This window comes from Nomascus leucogenys, unplaced genomic scaffold (genome assembly GCF_006542625.1).
Source record: "Nomascus leucogenys isolate Asia unplaced genomic scaffold, Asia_NLE_v1 Super-Scaffold_544, whole genome shotgun sequence".
NCBI lineage: Eukaryota > Metazoa > Chordata > Mammalia > Primates > Hylobatidae > Nomascus > Nomascus leucogenys.
In genome coordinates, this window is record NW_022095780.1 from 816,124 (window position 1) to 833,509 (window position 17,386).

The 17,386-nt window shown below is 37.2% G+C and overlaps 1 protein-coding gene across 1 annotated transcript in view; it reads right to left on the reverse strand.

The window, feature by feature from the left end:
* Positions 1 to 328: 328 nt before the first annotated feature.
* The window catches only part of LOC115833674 (zinc finger protein 267), a 36,121-nt gene continuing 19,063 nt past the window's right edge, over positions 329 to 17,386 (reverse strand). The window contains exon 4 of the mRNA XM_030808395.1: positions 329 to 3,155. Coding sequence (XP_030664255.1) covers positions 1,150 to 3,155 — 2,006 coding nt within the window. The 3' untranslated portion in view covers positions 329 to 1,149. The remainder of the gene's footprint in view (positions 3,156 to 17,386) is intronic.

Consider the following 17,386-nt stretch of genomic DNA (forward strand, 5'->3'; position numbering starts at 1 on the left):
CATTAGTTGGAGTCTCCTAAGGAGCACACAACCTAGATCCCTCACATGCACAGTTCACAATAGGGTTTATGAAAATCTAATGCCACCACTCATCTGAGAGGAGGCAGAGCTCAGGTGGTAATGCTTGCTCACCCACCACTCATGTCCTGCTGTGCAGCTCAGTTTCTCACAGGCCACAGACCAGTAACCGGTCTACAGCCTGGGATTGGGGACCTCTGCTTTAAATGAAGTCTTTTTTTTTTTTTTTAACTTATGAAGGAATTGAAGTAATTTCAAAAATTCAGAATATCCCTCTTACTTTAATATAGAAAAATGCTCTAAACAAGTATATGTTTACATGTATTACTACTTTATTCAAACACAAAGAGCATATTTTTAAAAATTTTCTTCATGTGTTTTACATTTGGCATTAAACTTCCACGAAAAATATTGACATTAATGATATTAACGTAGAAGGACCTCACATTGCTCTGATGCAGAAAAAAAACCAGAACACATATTTTCACATGAATGCCATGGATTAAGGAAAAGCAGCAGCAGATTTGAAAGCTGAATTATATAAATAATATTTGCTTTCCAAAAACCTCAAATACTGTAAATACAAATGAAGTATCTATGAAATATACCTGTCAAAACATCAATGTTCTTGCTACTTTAAAACATATAAGCAAATAAATTATCTAATTATTTTGCCTTTATTCTGTATAAAAAATACTCTTCTTTAGTATAAAGGCTGAAAGTGTCTGTGCTTTAGTCATTTCTCACACAAATTCTCTGACACATTTAGACTTCATTTTTTATTAAATACTTCCTCACATTTATTGCATCTGCAAACTTTTTCTATGAACCCCTAGGTGACTCATAAGTTGATATTTTGAATAAAACTTTTCACATTTTTACATCTATAGTGTTTCTCTAGTATGGATTATCTTGAGGAAGGTTTGAGCACAGTTTAAAATAATTTGCCACATTTTTAGTATTTGTATGGATTTTTTCAGTTTATATTCTCTGCTGTTGTGCAAGGCTTGAAAAATGGTTAAAGGTTATGCCACATTCTTAACATTTGTAGGGTTTCACTCCCATATAAATTATCTGATGCACAGTAAGACATGGGTAACAAGTTAAAAAACTGCTCCATGTTTTACATTTTTAAAGTTTTTCTCTAGTATGACTTCTCTGATGTGTAATGAGGTATGACCTAGAGTTAAAGGCTTTGCCACATTCTTCACATTTGTAGGGTCTCTCTCCAGTATGACTTCTCCGATGTGTAGTGAGGTATGACCTATAGCTGAAGGCTTTACCACATTCATCACATTTGTAGGGTCTCTCTCCAGTATGACTTCTCCGATGTGTAGTGAGGTATGACCTAGAGTTGAAAGCTTTGCCACATTCTTCACATTTGTAGGGTCTCTCTCCAGTATGACTTCTCTGATGTGTAGTGAGGTATGACCTATAGTTGAAGGCTTTGCCACATTCTTCACATTTGTAGGGTCTCTGGCCAGTATGAATTCTCCGATGCTGAATAACATCTGAACTGTAACTAAAGGCTTTGCCACATTCTTTACACACATAGGGTTTCTCTCCAGTATGAGTTCGCCGATGCACAGTAAGACCTGAGGAGTCACTAAAAGATTTGCTACATGCTTTACATTTGTATGGTTTTTCTCCAGTATGAATTCGATGATGTCGAATAAGGTGTGAACTATAAGGAAAGGCTTTGCCACATTCTTTACATTTATAGGGTTTCTCTCCAGTATGAATTCTCTCATGCACAATAAGATTTGAGAAACAAGTAAAAGGTTTGGCACATACTTTACATTTGTAAAGATTTTCTCCAGTATGAATTTTCCGATGCTGAGTAAGGCAAGAACTACGGCTAAAGACTTTGCCACATTCTTTACATTTATAAGGCTTCTCTCCAGTATGAACTCTCTGATGCATAATAAGATTTGAAGAACGAGCATAAGATTTGCTACATACTTTACATTTGTAAAGTTTTTCTCCCGTATGAGTTGTCTGATGTTGAGTAAGGCATGAACTACGGTTAAAAGCTTTTCCACATTCTTTACATTTATAAGGTTTCTCTCCAGTATGAATTCGCTTATGTTTAGTAAGGTATGAACTACAGCTAAAGGCTTTGCCACATTCTTTACATTTGTATGGTTTCTCTCCAGTGTGAATTCTCTGATGCACAATAAGATTGGAGGAACGAGTAAAAGATTTGCTACATGCTTTACATTTGTAAAGGTTTTCTCCAGTATCAATTTGCTGCTGTTTAGTAAGGTATAAACTGCAGTTAAGGTTAAAGACTTTGCCACATTCTTTCCATTTATAAGGTTTCTCTTCAGTAGGAATGATCTGATGTTGAGTAAGATGCAAACTATGGTTAAAGCTATCCCCACATTTTCCACATCTGTATGGTTTCTCTTCGTTATGGATTATCTGCTTTCTAAGATTTGATGACTGACTAAGGTCTTTATCATATTTATTACATCTATATGAGTTTTCTCTGATATGGATGGTCTGATGTTGAATATGTTTTAATGACTGGGTACAAACTTCTACACATTTATTACATTTGTAAGACTGTTCTTGCTTCTTTTGCCCATGCATATTCTGAAGAAAGACTTTCTCAAATTCTTTACATTTGTATTCCTTTTCTAGAAAATAATTTTCCTGATGATTTTTAGGGCTTGAGCTTTGGTTCAAAGCTTTTTCAGAATTATTGCAACGATAATTTTTCTCTTCAATGAAAACATCTCGGTAACTATTTAGAGTAGAGCCCTGCCTAAAGAACACTGAAATTTTATCATATATGTGATGTTTTCCCCAAATATCTATTTCCTCTTGTTGATTAAGCAATGATGAATGAGTAAAGACCTTCCTATATTGATCAAAGTTATAGCTTTTGGCACAAGAAGAAAGTATTTGCTGGTGAAACAAACTTTCAACAGAGGACTCATCAAATTGATCATATTTAAAAGTCTTTTCATCATAACATCCATTGTGCCCTTCACACTCCTCCCTTTTCCACCTTTTTCTTAAATGTAAATTCTCAAGATCACAGTTCCCATGTCTCCTCGATATCACTTTTTGGAATGAAGCTTCTGTGCAGTGCTCTGTCAACAGGTCCTTGTTATAATGCGAAAACACATCTGAAAGGTATAAAAATTTTAAGAATTCCAATTACTAGATTCAGGTACATATATTTTACAAATCTAATATACAAAATTATGCTAAGTTGAGAATATAACAACACTTAAGTGCAACACCTGAGGCCCTGTTTTCTCAATTGATATACAAACTTTACTATAATAACTTTACTACAATAAAGTGGCATGTGAACTACTAAGACACCAACAGTGGAGGAAAGGGAGTGCTTGTGCCACCTCGCCCTTGCCCCTCAGCAGCATCTGCATAGCGGGGAGAAATCTGTTCATTTGGGAGACGGAGAGCACAGTGACTAGGGGACTACAATGAACCCAATGCTGCCCTATCACAGCACAGACCTGGCAGGATTCATCATCTTCTGACTTAGGAGCTGCTGGTCTCTGAATAACCAACAGTGGTACCACAATAACACATCATGAACATTGGACTCTGAGATGTGCTGGCTTCAGATGTGACCTAGAACATTTCCCACTGTGGTGGGTATAGTGAAAGACACCTTCTGTTTGAGCAAAGCAGAGGAAAAAGTAAATGGGATTCTGTCTTGCACCTGAGGTACCAGCTTGGTCACAGTAGGGAAGAGCACCAAGCAGACTCTTAGGGTCCCTGAGTCAGCATTTCTGGACCTGCCCTGCACCAAAGAGTAAGTCCCAGATGTGGAAGCAGTCTCACAAGCTGACTGAAGAATGCCTGGGCACTGAGTGAACATCAGTGATAGCCCAGTGGAAACCCCTGTGGGCTGGTGGTGGTGGCAGACACAGTGTGAGGCTCCTCTGACTGCAGAAAGGGGAGAGAGGAGTGGGAAGGATGTTGTCTTGTAATTTGAATGCCAGCTTAGCTGCAGTAGAATAGAACACGAGATAAATAGGCTTCTGACTTCAGTATCTGGCTCCCACACAATATCTCTGGACCTACCTGTGGCGAAAGGGAACTCACTGCCCTGAGGAGACACAAACCTGGCTGGTTACCACCTGCTGATTGTAGAGGCCTAAGGTCTTGAGTAAACTTAGGTGGTAGCCAGGCAGTAATCACACTGGGCCTTGGGTGACACCCAGTGCTGTGCTTACTTCAGGTCTAAATTAGCACAGTCCCAGTGGTGGGGGCAAGAGGGAAGCTTGTGTCATCCCACCCCAGCTCCAGGTAGCTCAGCATAGAGAAAGAAATTCCATTCGTCTGGAAGAAACTAAGGGAAGAGAACAAGAGTCTCTGCTTGGTAATCCAGATAATTCATCCATTTTAACCAAGACCAACAGCATGGTACCTCTATGAGTCTGCAAGAACAACGTTATTGAATTTGAGATCCAAGTACCTTCAAATTCCGGAAAGCCTTCCCAACAAGGGTGGACACAAATCCCAGACTGTGAAGGCTACAATAAATGCCTAACTCTTCAATGCCCAGACACAGATGAACATCTACACATTAAGACTATCCAGTAAAATATGGCACAAGAGGCCAATCCTGGAGAAACAAAATAAGTAACTTTTCAGACAGATAATTCAAAATAGTTGTGTTGAGGAAACAAATTCAAGATAAAATAGAGAAGGAATTCAGATTCTATCAGATAAATTGAACAAAGAGATTGAAATAATTAAAAGGAATCAAGCAGAAATTGAAGTTAAAAAAATGCAACTGGCATACTGAAGAACGCATCAGAGTCTCTTAATAGCAAAATTGATCAGGCAGAAGAAAAAATTATTGAGCTTGAACACAGGCAATTTGACAATATGTAGAGAAGACAAAAAAGAATGAAGCATGCCTACAAGATTTAGAAAACACCCTGAAAAGGGCAAATCTAAGAGTTATTGGCCTTAAAGAGAGAAAGAGAAAGGCGTAGAAAGTTTATTCAAGGAATACAATCAGAGAACTTCCCAAATCTATAAAGATATCAATATCCAAGTACAACCAGGTTACAGAACACAAAGCAGATTGAACCCAAAGACGACCACCTCAAGACATTTAATAATCAAACTCCCAAAAATTAAAAATAAAGGATCCTAAAAGCAGCAAGAAAAAAGAAACAGCATACAATGAAACTCCAGTATGTCTGGCAGCAGATTTTCAGTGGAAACCTTACAGGCCAGGAGAGAGTGGCATGACATATTTAAAGTGCTGAAGTAGCAAAACTTTTACACTAGAATAATGTATCCTGTGAAAATATTCCATAGCCATGAAGGAGAAAAAAATGACCTTCCCAGACAAACACTGAGAGATTTCATTAAAACCAGACCTGTCCTACAAGTAATACTAAGGGGCATTCTCTTCCATCTGTAAGAAGAGAATGTTAATGAACAATAAGAAGTCATCTGAAGCTACAGAACTCATTGGTAATAGCACAGAGAAAAATTGAATATCATATAAGATGGAAATTGTGATGTATAAAATACTCAAGTAGAAATACTCAATGATGACTCAATACAACTACAACAATGTTTCAAGACAGTACAATAAGACATAAAGAGAACCAACAAAAAGTTTAAAAATGGGGAAACAAAGTTAAAGGGTAGAGTTTTTACTCATTTTCTTGTTCCTTATTTGTTCACTTAGGCAATCAGCATGAAGTTGTCAACAGTTAAAACAACAGGTTATAAGACAGTATTTGTAAGTCTCATGGTAACCTCAAATAAAAAAACATACAACAGATACAGAAACAAAAAAGCAAGAAATTAAATCATACCACCAAGAAAAATCATGTTCACTAAAATGAAGACAGGGAGGAAGGACAAAGGAAAGAAAAAGCAAAAACAAATAACAAAATGGCAGGAGTTAACACATACTACTTATCAATAATAACGCTGAATGGAAATGCACTAAACACTCCAATTAAATGACACAGAATGGGTGAAAAAAAGAAAAAGGAAGACCCAATTATCTGCTGCCTACAAGAAATACACTTCACCTATAAAGATACACTGATAAAGATACACCTATAAAGATAGACTGAAAAATGAATAGAAAAATGTTCCAGGCCAATGAAAACAAACAAACAAAAAAGAACTAAAGTAGCTATACTTATATCAGATAAAATGTATTTCAAGACAAAAACTGTGAAGACAGAACAAAGGTCATTTTATGATAAAGGGATCAATTCAGTCAGAGAATATAAAAAATTTAAATATCCATGCACCCTACAGTAAAGCATTGAGACATAGAGTATTAGAGCTAAAGAGAGAGGCCCCAATACAATAATAATTGAGACGTCAACACACCACTTTCAGCATTGTACAGATCTTACAGATAGAAAATCATGAAAGAAACATCAGACTTAATCTGTACTATAAACCAAATATACCTAATAAATATTTGCAGAACATTTTATCTAATGGCTACAGAACACACATTCTTCTCAGCACATAATTTTTAGATACACACATTTTAGGTTACAAAACAAGTCTTAAAACATTCAGAAAAGTGAAATAATATCAAACATCTCTGCCCACAATGGAATATAACTCAAAATCAGTAACAAGAATTTTGGAAACTATACAAACAAATGTAAATTAAATAATATGCTCCTGAATGAAAATTGGATCAATAAAGAAATTAAGAAGGAAACTGAAAAATTTCTTCAAACAAATAATGAAAAAACACATACCAAAACCTAAGGGATACAGCAAAAGCAGTACTGAGTGAGAAATGTATAGATATATGTGCTTACATCAAAAAGGAAAAAAATCATATAACCTAATGTTGCATCTTAAAGAACTAAAAAACAGCAACACAAAAATTATAATAAAGATCACAGCAGAAATAAAATTCAAATAAAAAAATCAATGAAATGAAAAGTTGATTTTTTTAAGCAGATATATAAAATTTACAAACCTTTAGCTTAACTAAGAAAAAAGACCCACATAAAATCAGAGATGAAAAAGAAGACATTATAACTGATACTGCAGAAATTCAAAAGATTATTAGTGGCTATTATTAACAACTGTATGCCAACTAATTGGAAAATCTAACAAAAATGGGTAAGTTCCCAGATATATACAACTTAACCAAGATTAAACAAGGAAGAAATCCAAAACATGAACAGACCAATAACAAGTAACAAGTTCAAAGCCATAATAAAAAGTCTCCCAGTAAAGAAAAGCCCAGGACGTGATGGCTTCACCACTAAATTCTACCAAACATTTAAAGATCTAATATCAGCCCTACTCAAAAAGTTCCAAAACAGAGGAGGAAGGAATACTTCCAAACTCATTCTTTGAGGCCGGTATTACCATAATACCCAAATCAGAAAAAGATACATCAAAAGATGAAAACTGTAGGCCAATATCTATAATAAATATTTATGTAAAAATAACAAAATATTAGCAAACAGAATTCAACAACACATTAAAGGATTGTTCATTATGACAAAGTGGGATTTATTCCTGGGATGCAAGAATGGTTCATCATATGCAATCAATCAATATGATACATCATATCAACAGAATGAAGGACAAAATCATATGATCATTTCAACTGCTGCTGAAAAAAGGATTTAATAAAATTCAACATCCTTTGATAATAAAAACCCTCAAAAAGCTGGGTATAGAAAGAACATACCTCAAAATAATAAAAACCATATATGACAGATCCACAGCTAGTATCATCCTGAATGGAGGAAAAAAATCTGAAAGTCTTTAAGATCTGGAACATAACAAGGATGCCCACTTTCACCACTGTTATTCAACATAGTACTGGAAGTGCTAGCTACAGCAGCAGTAAAACAAGAGAAAAAACTAAATGGCATCCAAATCGGAAAGGAAGCCGTCAAATTATTCTTGTCTGCAGATGGTACAGTCTTATATTTAGAAAAATCTAAAGACTCCACCAAAAAACGATAAGAACTGATAAACAAAGTTGCAAGATATAAAATGAACATACAAACATCAGTAGCATTTCTATATGCCAACAGAGAATCTGCAAAAAGAGATTAGAAAGTAATTCCATTTACAGTACCCACAAATAAAATTAAATACCTAGACATTAACTTAACCAAAGAAGTGAAAGATCTGCACAATGAAAACTATAAAACATGAATGAAAGAAATTGAAGAGGATGGCCAGGTGCAGTGGCTCACACCTGTACTCCCAGCACCCTGGGAGGCCAACCAAGGTGGGCAGATCACTTGAGGTCAGGAGTTTGAGACCAGCATAGGCAACATGGTGAAACCCTGTCTCTACAAAAAAATACAAAAAATTAGCCAGGCATGGTGGCACATGTCTGGAGTCCCAGCTACTTGGGAGACGGCAGGAGGAGAATCACTTGAACCCAGGAGGCAGAGGTTGCAGTGAGCCAAGATCGTGCCACTGCACTCCAGCCTGGGCGACAAGGGGGAGACACCATCTCAAAAAAATAAATAAAATAAATAAATAAATAAATAGAAGAGGACACACACACACACATGAAAAAAATCCCATGTCAATGGATTGGAAGAATCAATATTGTTAAAATATCCATACTACTCAAAACAATCTACAGATTCAGTGCAATCCCTATCAAAATACTAATGATATTCTTCACAGAATTAGAAAAAACAATCCTAAAATATATATGGAACCACAAAAGACTCAGAATAGCAAGCTATCCTAAGCTAAAAGAACAAAATTTAAGGAGTCACATTATCTGACTTCACATTACACTAAACAGCTGTGGTAATCAAAATGGCATGGTACTGGCAGGAAAACAGACACACAGACCCATGCAACAGAATAAAGAACCCAAAAACAATTCTAGACACCTTGAGTGGACTCGTTTTTAACAAAGATGTTAAGAACATACACTAGAGAAAGGACAGTTTTTTTCAATAACTGGTGCTAAAAATACTGGGTATCCACATATATGAAAACAACCTATTCATTAAAAACGGAAACTAGACCCCTATCTCTCACTATATACAAAAATCAAATCAGAATGGATTAAGGACTTTAAGATTTCAAACTATGAAACTACTATAAGAAAACATTGGGGAAACTCTCCAGGACAATGGTTTCTGTAAACATTTCTTAAGTAATGTATTAAAGCACAGGAAAACAAAGCAAAAATGGACACATGGGATCATGTCAAGTTAAAAAGCACCTGGACAACAAAGGAAATATTCAATAAAGTGAAGAAACAACCCACAGAATGGGAGAAAATATTCACAAACTACCCATCTGACAAAGGATCAATAATCAGAATATGTAAGGAGCTCAAACAACTCTATAAGAAACAATCTAATAATCCAATCAAAAACGGGCAGAAGATTTGAAGGGACATTTCTCAAAAAAAAAAAAACTCAGACCAGGGAGCAGTTGCACAATCACAGGTCACTGCAAGCATAAATTTCTGAAGTTAACTGATTTTCCTGCCTCAGCTTCCTGAGTACCTAAACTACAGGCATGCACCATCACACCTAGTGTATTTTTTTTTTTTTTTTTTGAGATGGAGTCTTGCTTTCTCGCCCAGGCTGGAGTGCAGTGGCGCAATCTCGGTTCACTGCAAGCTCTGCCTTCCAGGTTCATGCCATTCTCCTGCCTCAGCCTCCTGAGTAGCTGGGACTACAGGCGCCCGTCACCACGCCCGGCTAATTTATTATTTTTTTTTTTTTTGTATTTTTAGTAGAGACGGGGTTTCATCATGTTAGCCAGGATGGTCTCAATCTCCTGACCTCATGATCCGCCTGCCTCAGCCTCCCAAAGTGCTGGGATTACAGGCGTGAGCCACCGCGCCCAGTCGTATTTCTTATTTTTTATAGACAAAGGGTCTCAATATATTGCTCAGGCACATCTCGAACTCCTGGCCTCAAACGATCCTCTGACTTCAGCCTCCAAAGTAGTTGGGATTACAGGCATGAGCAACATAACTGGCTAAAATATTTATATTAAAAATGTTCAATCAACTAAAGGAGAACACAACTAAACTAAGAGAAAATGGATGATGAAAATGAACAAAGAGATTAAAACTATAAAAACACAAAGTGTGGAGGTAAAAAATAAAAACTAAATTTAAAGATTCACTAGATGAGGTCTACAACAGACCTGATGTAGCAGGTGAAAAATCCCCAGCACGCTTGATAACAGGTCATTTGAAATTTTAGAGTCAGGAAGGCAAACAGGATAAAAAAAAATGAAGGAAAAAAGAGCCTAGTAAACCTATGGGATACTATCAAGTAGGCCAATATACTCATGAGAATTCTAGACTGAAAAAGAGCAGAAAACTTATTTGAAGTAATAATGACTAAGAATTTTCCAAATGTGACGGAGAAAATGGCCTAAAATTTAAAGTTCAACCAACTCTAGCAGCAACACAAAGAGACTCACATGAGACATTATAATCAGAAATTCAAAAGTGACAAAGAGAATCTTGAAGTCAGAAAGAAAAAGATGACTTGGCACATACAAGGCCACTCTTACAAAATGATCAACAGATGTCTCAGCAAAAAAATCTCACAAGCCAGAAGATGGCAGGATGATATATTGAAAGTGATGAAAAAATGACAACTACCTACTATGAACACTACATCTGCCCAAACTATGCTTTAAAAATGAATTGGAAATAAAGAATTCTCGGGTCCGGGCACAGTGACTCACGTTTGTAATTCCAGCACTTTGGGAGGCCAAGACGGGCGGATCACAAGGTCAGGAGATCAAGACTATCCCAGCTAACGCAGTGAAACCCCATCTCTACTAAAAATACAAAAAAACAGCTGGGCGTGGTGGCAGGCACCTGTAGTCCCAGCTACTCAGGAGGCTGAGGCAGGAGAATGGCATGAACTTGGGAGGGGGAGCTTGCAGTGAGCCAAGATCTCGCCACTGCACTCCAGCCTGGGCGGGAGAGCGAGACTCTGTTTCAGAAAGAAAGAAAAGAAAAGAAAAGAAAAGAAAAGAGAAGAAAAGAAGGAAGGAAGAAAGAGAGAGAGAGAGAGAGAGAGAGAGAGAGAGAGAGAGACAGAGAGAGAGAGAGAGAAAGAAAGAAAGAAAGAAAGAAAGAAAGAAAGAAAGAAAGAATTCTTAATAAAAGCTAAATGAATTTATATCCATTAGACCTGTCATACAAGAAATGCTAAAGGAGTCAGTTCTTTACATTGAAAAATCAAATCATGGTAGGGAGGAACACAAAATCATGTAACAACATAAAGTTTTCTGGTTAAGGTAATAATATACACAAAGTATTTGGTATTAGTGTAATAATAGTATATAGAATACTTTTAATTCTGCTATACATTTGAAAAGACAAACACTTTCTCGTGTGTGTGACTGTATGGCTCTCTTTTTAATTTACCTGATACAATTCTGTATTATTAATAATTACATGGAAATATAGGATACAAAGATGACACAAAATTTTCAGTACCTTGTGGAAATGAATACACTACACACACACTACACACACACACACACACACACAGAATGTGTTTATATATATATATATATAAACACATTCTGTGTGTGTGTGTGTGTGTGTGTGTGTGTGTGTAGTGTATGGATGACACCAAGGGTCCAATTAAAATGCAATTGGCAGCTAGATTAATTTCTAAAAAGGTAATTTAGAAGTCCTAATTGCAGTTTACTTTTTGATTCATTTTTGTTTTGTATTACAATCTAGATTATTAGAAAACACCAAGGAAGACAGCAAGAGGAAAACAAATAAAAAAGCTACAAGATCTAAAACAAAAAACAAAAAGCAATGTCATTCCCTTTCAGTAGTTACTTTGTATATAAAAAAATTAAATCATTCACAAGACAAAATTTCACTGAAATTTAATAAACAAGATCCGACTCTATGCTTTCAATAAAAGACCCACTTTAGATACAAAAAACACACATGGGCTGAACGTGAAAGCATGGAAAAAAGAAATTAAATGCAAAGTAAAATACTATCAGACAAAATACACATTATATCAAAAACTGTCACAAAATACAAGAAAGGGCATTATGTAATACTAATAGTGTCCACTGACCAGAAAGCTATAACAAGCATTAGCATATATGCACCTAATGTCACAGCTCCCATATATACATTATGACCGTTCACAGAATTGAAGCAAGTAGCTAGCAGCACAATAACAGTAGCAGACTTCCATACTCCACTTTCAGTAATACAAAAATGAACAAAACCAAAAACAGGAAGAAGATCAATAAGGAAACAGAAGACCTGAACACCAAAGACAATTAGACTTAACATATATACATAACTTTTCACCCAACAACAGCAAAATACACAATGTCTTTAATCACATATGGTACATTATTCCAGATAAGACAACTTTTTAAGCCATAAAATGTCTTAACAAATTTAAACAGATGGAAATCACACAAAGTATTATTTTTGACTTCAACAGAATAAAGTTTGAAGTTAAAAATGAAAAGAAAACTGGCAGGTCTACAAATATGTAGAAATTAAACAGTCTCAAACACACACTTGTTTAAGAGTTTGAAGACTCAATATTCTTAAGATGTCAATACTATCCAAGGTGATTTACAGATTCAATGTAATGTCTATCAAACTACCAACAGATCTCTTTGCAGAAGTATTAAAATATTCTAAAATATCTATGGAATGTCAAGAAATCAGAAATAGCCAAACAATCTTGGGGGGAAAAAAAAGAGACATCTACTTTCTGATTTTAAAACATATTACAAAGCTATAGTAATCAAAACAGTGTGGTACTCAAAGACAGACAAGTATTACAGATGATGTAAAAATTAGAGAGCCCATAAATCCTCATGTATATAGTAAATTTATCTTCAACAAGGGTTCTAAGAACACACAATGAGGAAAGAACAGTCTCCTCACCAAAGAATGTTAGAAATACTAGAAATTTGCACAGGAAAGAATAAAGTTGGACCTCACTTTGTACCATATACAAACATGAACTTTAAATGAACTGACTTCCTTTTTGTAGCTATTGTGAATGGAATTATGAAATTTTATATCCTGCAACTTTAATTAATTTATCAGTACTAACAGTTGTGTTGTTTCTGGGTGTTTTGTTTTTTTTTTGGTGTTTGGTGTTGTGTTCAGGTTTTGTAAATATAAGATCTTTTTGTCTCTAACAGGAACCATTTAACTTTCTTGTTTCCAATTTAGATGTAAAAGACATCTACTAAGTACTAAAATTAAGATACCTAGCAATTAACGTAACTAAGAAGATGAAATATTCCTACACTAAAACTACAAAGCATGGATGAAAAAATAAAATATATGTGAATAAATGAAAAGATATCTTGTGTTCATAGATTGAAAAGATATAATTAAAATTGCCATACTACCCCAAATGATCTATGGATTTAGTGCAACTCTGATCAAAAAGTCACCAGCATTCTTCACAGAAATAGAAAAAAAAATTCTAAATTTATATGGAACCACAAGGGACCCTGAATAGGCAAAACAATCCTGAGCAAAAAGAATAAATATAGAGACAATACAATACCTTACATCAAAATTTACGACAAAGCTACAGTAAGCTAAACCGTATTGTACTGGCACCAAAACAGACATATAGACCAATATGCCTGCTGAGCCAAAAAATGCATTCATGCATCTAAAGCAAACTGATTTTCAAAGGTGCCAAGAATACACTTTGGGGAAAAGACAGTTTCCTCAATAAATGATGCAGGAAAAACTGAATATCCATATGCAGAAGAATCAGACTACACCCCTACCACTCACCATATACCAAAAAATCAACTCAAACTGGATTAAAGAATTAAATGTAATCAGCCCAAACTATGAAACTATTAGATAAAAACATAGGGCAAATGCTTCACAACAGACTTGGAAAATATTTTTCAAATAAGACTTCAAAAGCATGGCCAGTTGCAGGGGCTCATGCCTGTAATCCCAATGCTTTGGGACACCAAGGTGGGAGAATCAGGAGTTTGAGGGCATCCTGGGCCACATAGTGAGATCCTGTCCCTAAAAAAAAAGGTTTTAAATTAGCTGGGTGTGGTGGCACATGTCTACTCAAGTGGATGAGACAGGAGGATCACTTGAGCCCAGGAAATCAAGCCTGCAGTGAGCTATGATCATGCTACTTCACTCTAACCTGGGTGACAGAGTGAGACCCTGTCTCTTAAAAATAGACTTCAAAAGCACAGATAACAAAAGAAAAAACAAATATAATTACATCCAACTAAAAAGAGTTTAAATACAAAATGAAAATACTAACAGAGTGAAAAGACAACCTAAACAATGTGAGAAAATATTTGCAAACTATACATATGAAAGGGTGTTAATATCTAGATCATGTAAGAAGCTTTAAAATTTCAAGATAATAAAAACATATAACCGAATTTTACAATGTGTGGAAGACCTTACCAGACATTCTCAAAAGAAGAAATACAAATGGCCAACAGGTACATAAAAAACCCTCAAAATCATTAATCACACAGGAAACGCAAATCCAAACCCAGTGGGACCCCCTCACTCCAGTTACAATGGGTATAATCAAAAAGACAAAACATAGTAACAAAAATGTGTTGGTGAGGAGGTGAAGAAAAGGAATGCATGAACACTGTTGGTGGCATTATAAATTAGTATAGCCACTATAAAAAATGGTATGAAGATTCCTCAAAAAATCATCAAACATAGAGGTACCATACGACCCAGCAATTCCACTACTGGGTATATATCCCCAAAGAAAGGAAACCAGAGTTTGACAAAGGTATCTGCATTCCCATGTTTATTGCAGCACTATTTATAATGGCCAAGATATGAAACCAATTCAAGTGTACAGCAACAGATAAATAATGAAAATGTGCTGTACATACATACTGTTAAATACTTTTTGGCCATTAAAAAAGAATAAAATCCTGTCATTTGAAACAACATGGATGGACTTGGAGAATCTCATATGTTAAGGGAAATAAGCCATATGTAGAAAAACAAATACTTTGTCTTCCAATGTCTGGCCGCGGGCTGCCTTCGTCAGCTCCCGAGCTCACCCAGAGCTCGCACCCACCTGCTAGACACTGCAGAGCCTCCTCGCCTGCTCCCATGGCAAGCAAGATAATATGAGAGGTGATGTCAGCCATCAGCAAAGCAGAAGGCCCCCTGGGAGGAAGTGGGAGGAAGTGGGAGCCATGGGTCCGGCTCCCCTTCACAGCCAGACGCAGATTCATATTTTGAACAGTTGATGGTCTGCATGCTAGAAGAAAGAGGCTGTCTTCTTGACACACTGAGATTCCAGAAATGCTGGCACTAACCCAGGGGAAATTACAAGAGGTTGGTCATGAAAGAGATTCCTTGCAGAGACAGCTCAACACTCCACCTCCACAGGAGTTCATGGCACTTACTAAAAAAGTGAATGTATGCAGGGAACAGCTCCTTGAAAGGAAAGAAGAAACTGCTGAAAAATGAAAGCAGAAAGGAACACCACCAGGCTGCTATTAGAGCATTTGGAATGCCCTGTCTCCAGGCATGAGTGGTATCTTAGGATGACAGTGGTGAAGAAACAAGTGCAGTCTCCAGCAGGCATGTCCAGCGAAGCTAAAGTGCTGAAAGCACTGAAGTCATTATCTGAACAGCACAAAGCTCTGGATGAAAAGGTGAGAGCACGATTATGAGCAGCACTTGAAGTTTGTTAGCAGAAGAATTAGGTGTCACACACAAAGAGCTAATGATTCTTAAAGAACAGAATTGTCAGAAAAAAAAAAACACTAACAGGTGGAGTGCTTAACATAAACCATGAACAAGAAAATACACCAAACATGAATGGAAAGAGATCTTCTGATGGTTCTTTAAGCTATGAGGAAGACCTTGCTAAAGTAAGTGAGGTCCAAGAAATCATAAACAGTCAAGGGAGCAGAGCCAAATGAAAGAGCACCTGGCTGCCCTCTCCAGTCATGTGACAGAGCTGGAAGAGGATCTGAAAAGATTTTCATCAAATCTAGAAAAGATTTCATCAAATTTGAAGAAATGAACCCCAAATTGCAAGAAGATGTCCATAAAGCCATGGCCCAAAAGGAAGACATGGAAGAGAGAATCACTACTCTTGAAAAATGTGACCTTGCTGGTCAACCTTAGACATTGCCCTTGGCCAAGTGGCAGGCTTGCTGATCATGGTCCTGGCTACAGAATAAAACTTGCCACATCCCACTGTAGACTTAGCTATAACCCACTTGGCCTTTGTCCTGTCACTAGGACCATCTGCCAAGAACCAAGGACAACTTAGACCCACCTAAGTCTTAGGTGACACACATGCAGAATTTGGTCCTGTCTATGACGCATGTATCAGGCAAAACCCACCTTCTTCACCTCTCACCTATGGTCTGGAAAAAAAGTCCTGCCCACAGAGATTCTCAGGGAAAAAAAATCTATCTGTGGTTCTATACATACGACCACCAACAATTATCTGAATGTGGACCTGAAGTGGCACTGCAACCTGGCTCCAGCTGCATGCAGCCACAGTTCAGAAGCAGTTATGCTTAACCTGAGACCTCCCTGAAGGCACACAGATCTGTGCCCATAAAGGCATGCCTGCTAACATTAGTCTCATTGTGAATCTTAAAGCAGCTCTGTAACCTAGGTGATTTGGGTGGTGCTAAAGGTATTCAGTTTTATAAGGGAAGCAGACCATAAAAGTTCAGAAAATTTGCAGCCTAACAATGTGATAGAAAAGAAAATCCCATTTTCTGAGAAGAAATTCAAGCCAGCTGCAGATATTTCCATAAGTAACGAGGAGCCGAATGTCAATCACCAAGATAATGGGGAAAATGTCTCCAGGGCATGTCAGAGGTCTTCACAGCAGCCCCTCCCATCACAGGCCCAGAGGCCTAGGAGGAAAAAGTGGGTTTCCTGGGTGAGGCACAGGGTCCCCATGCTGCGTGCAACCTAGGGACTTGGTGCCCTGCATCCCAGCCGCTCCAGCAGTGGCTGAAAGGGGCCAACAGAGAGCTCAGGCTGTGGCTTCACAGGGTGCAAGCCCCAAGCCTTGGCAGCTTTCACATGGTGTTGAGCCTGCAAGTGTACAGAAGTCAAGGATTGGGGTTTGGGAACCCCTGTCTAGATTTCAGAGGATGTACAGAAACGCTTGCATGCCCAGGCAGAAGTTTGCTGCAGGGGCAGGGCCCTCAGGGAGAACCTCTGCTAGGGCAGTGCAGAAGGGAAATGTGGGTTTGGGGCCCCCACACAGAGTCCCTACTTGGGCACAGCCTAGTGGAGCTGTGAGAAGAGGGCCACTGTCCTCCGGACCCCAGAATGGTAGATACACTGACAGCTTGCACTGGACACCTGAAAAAGCTGCAGACACTC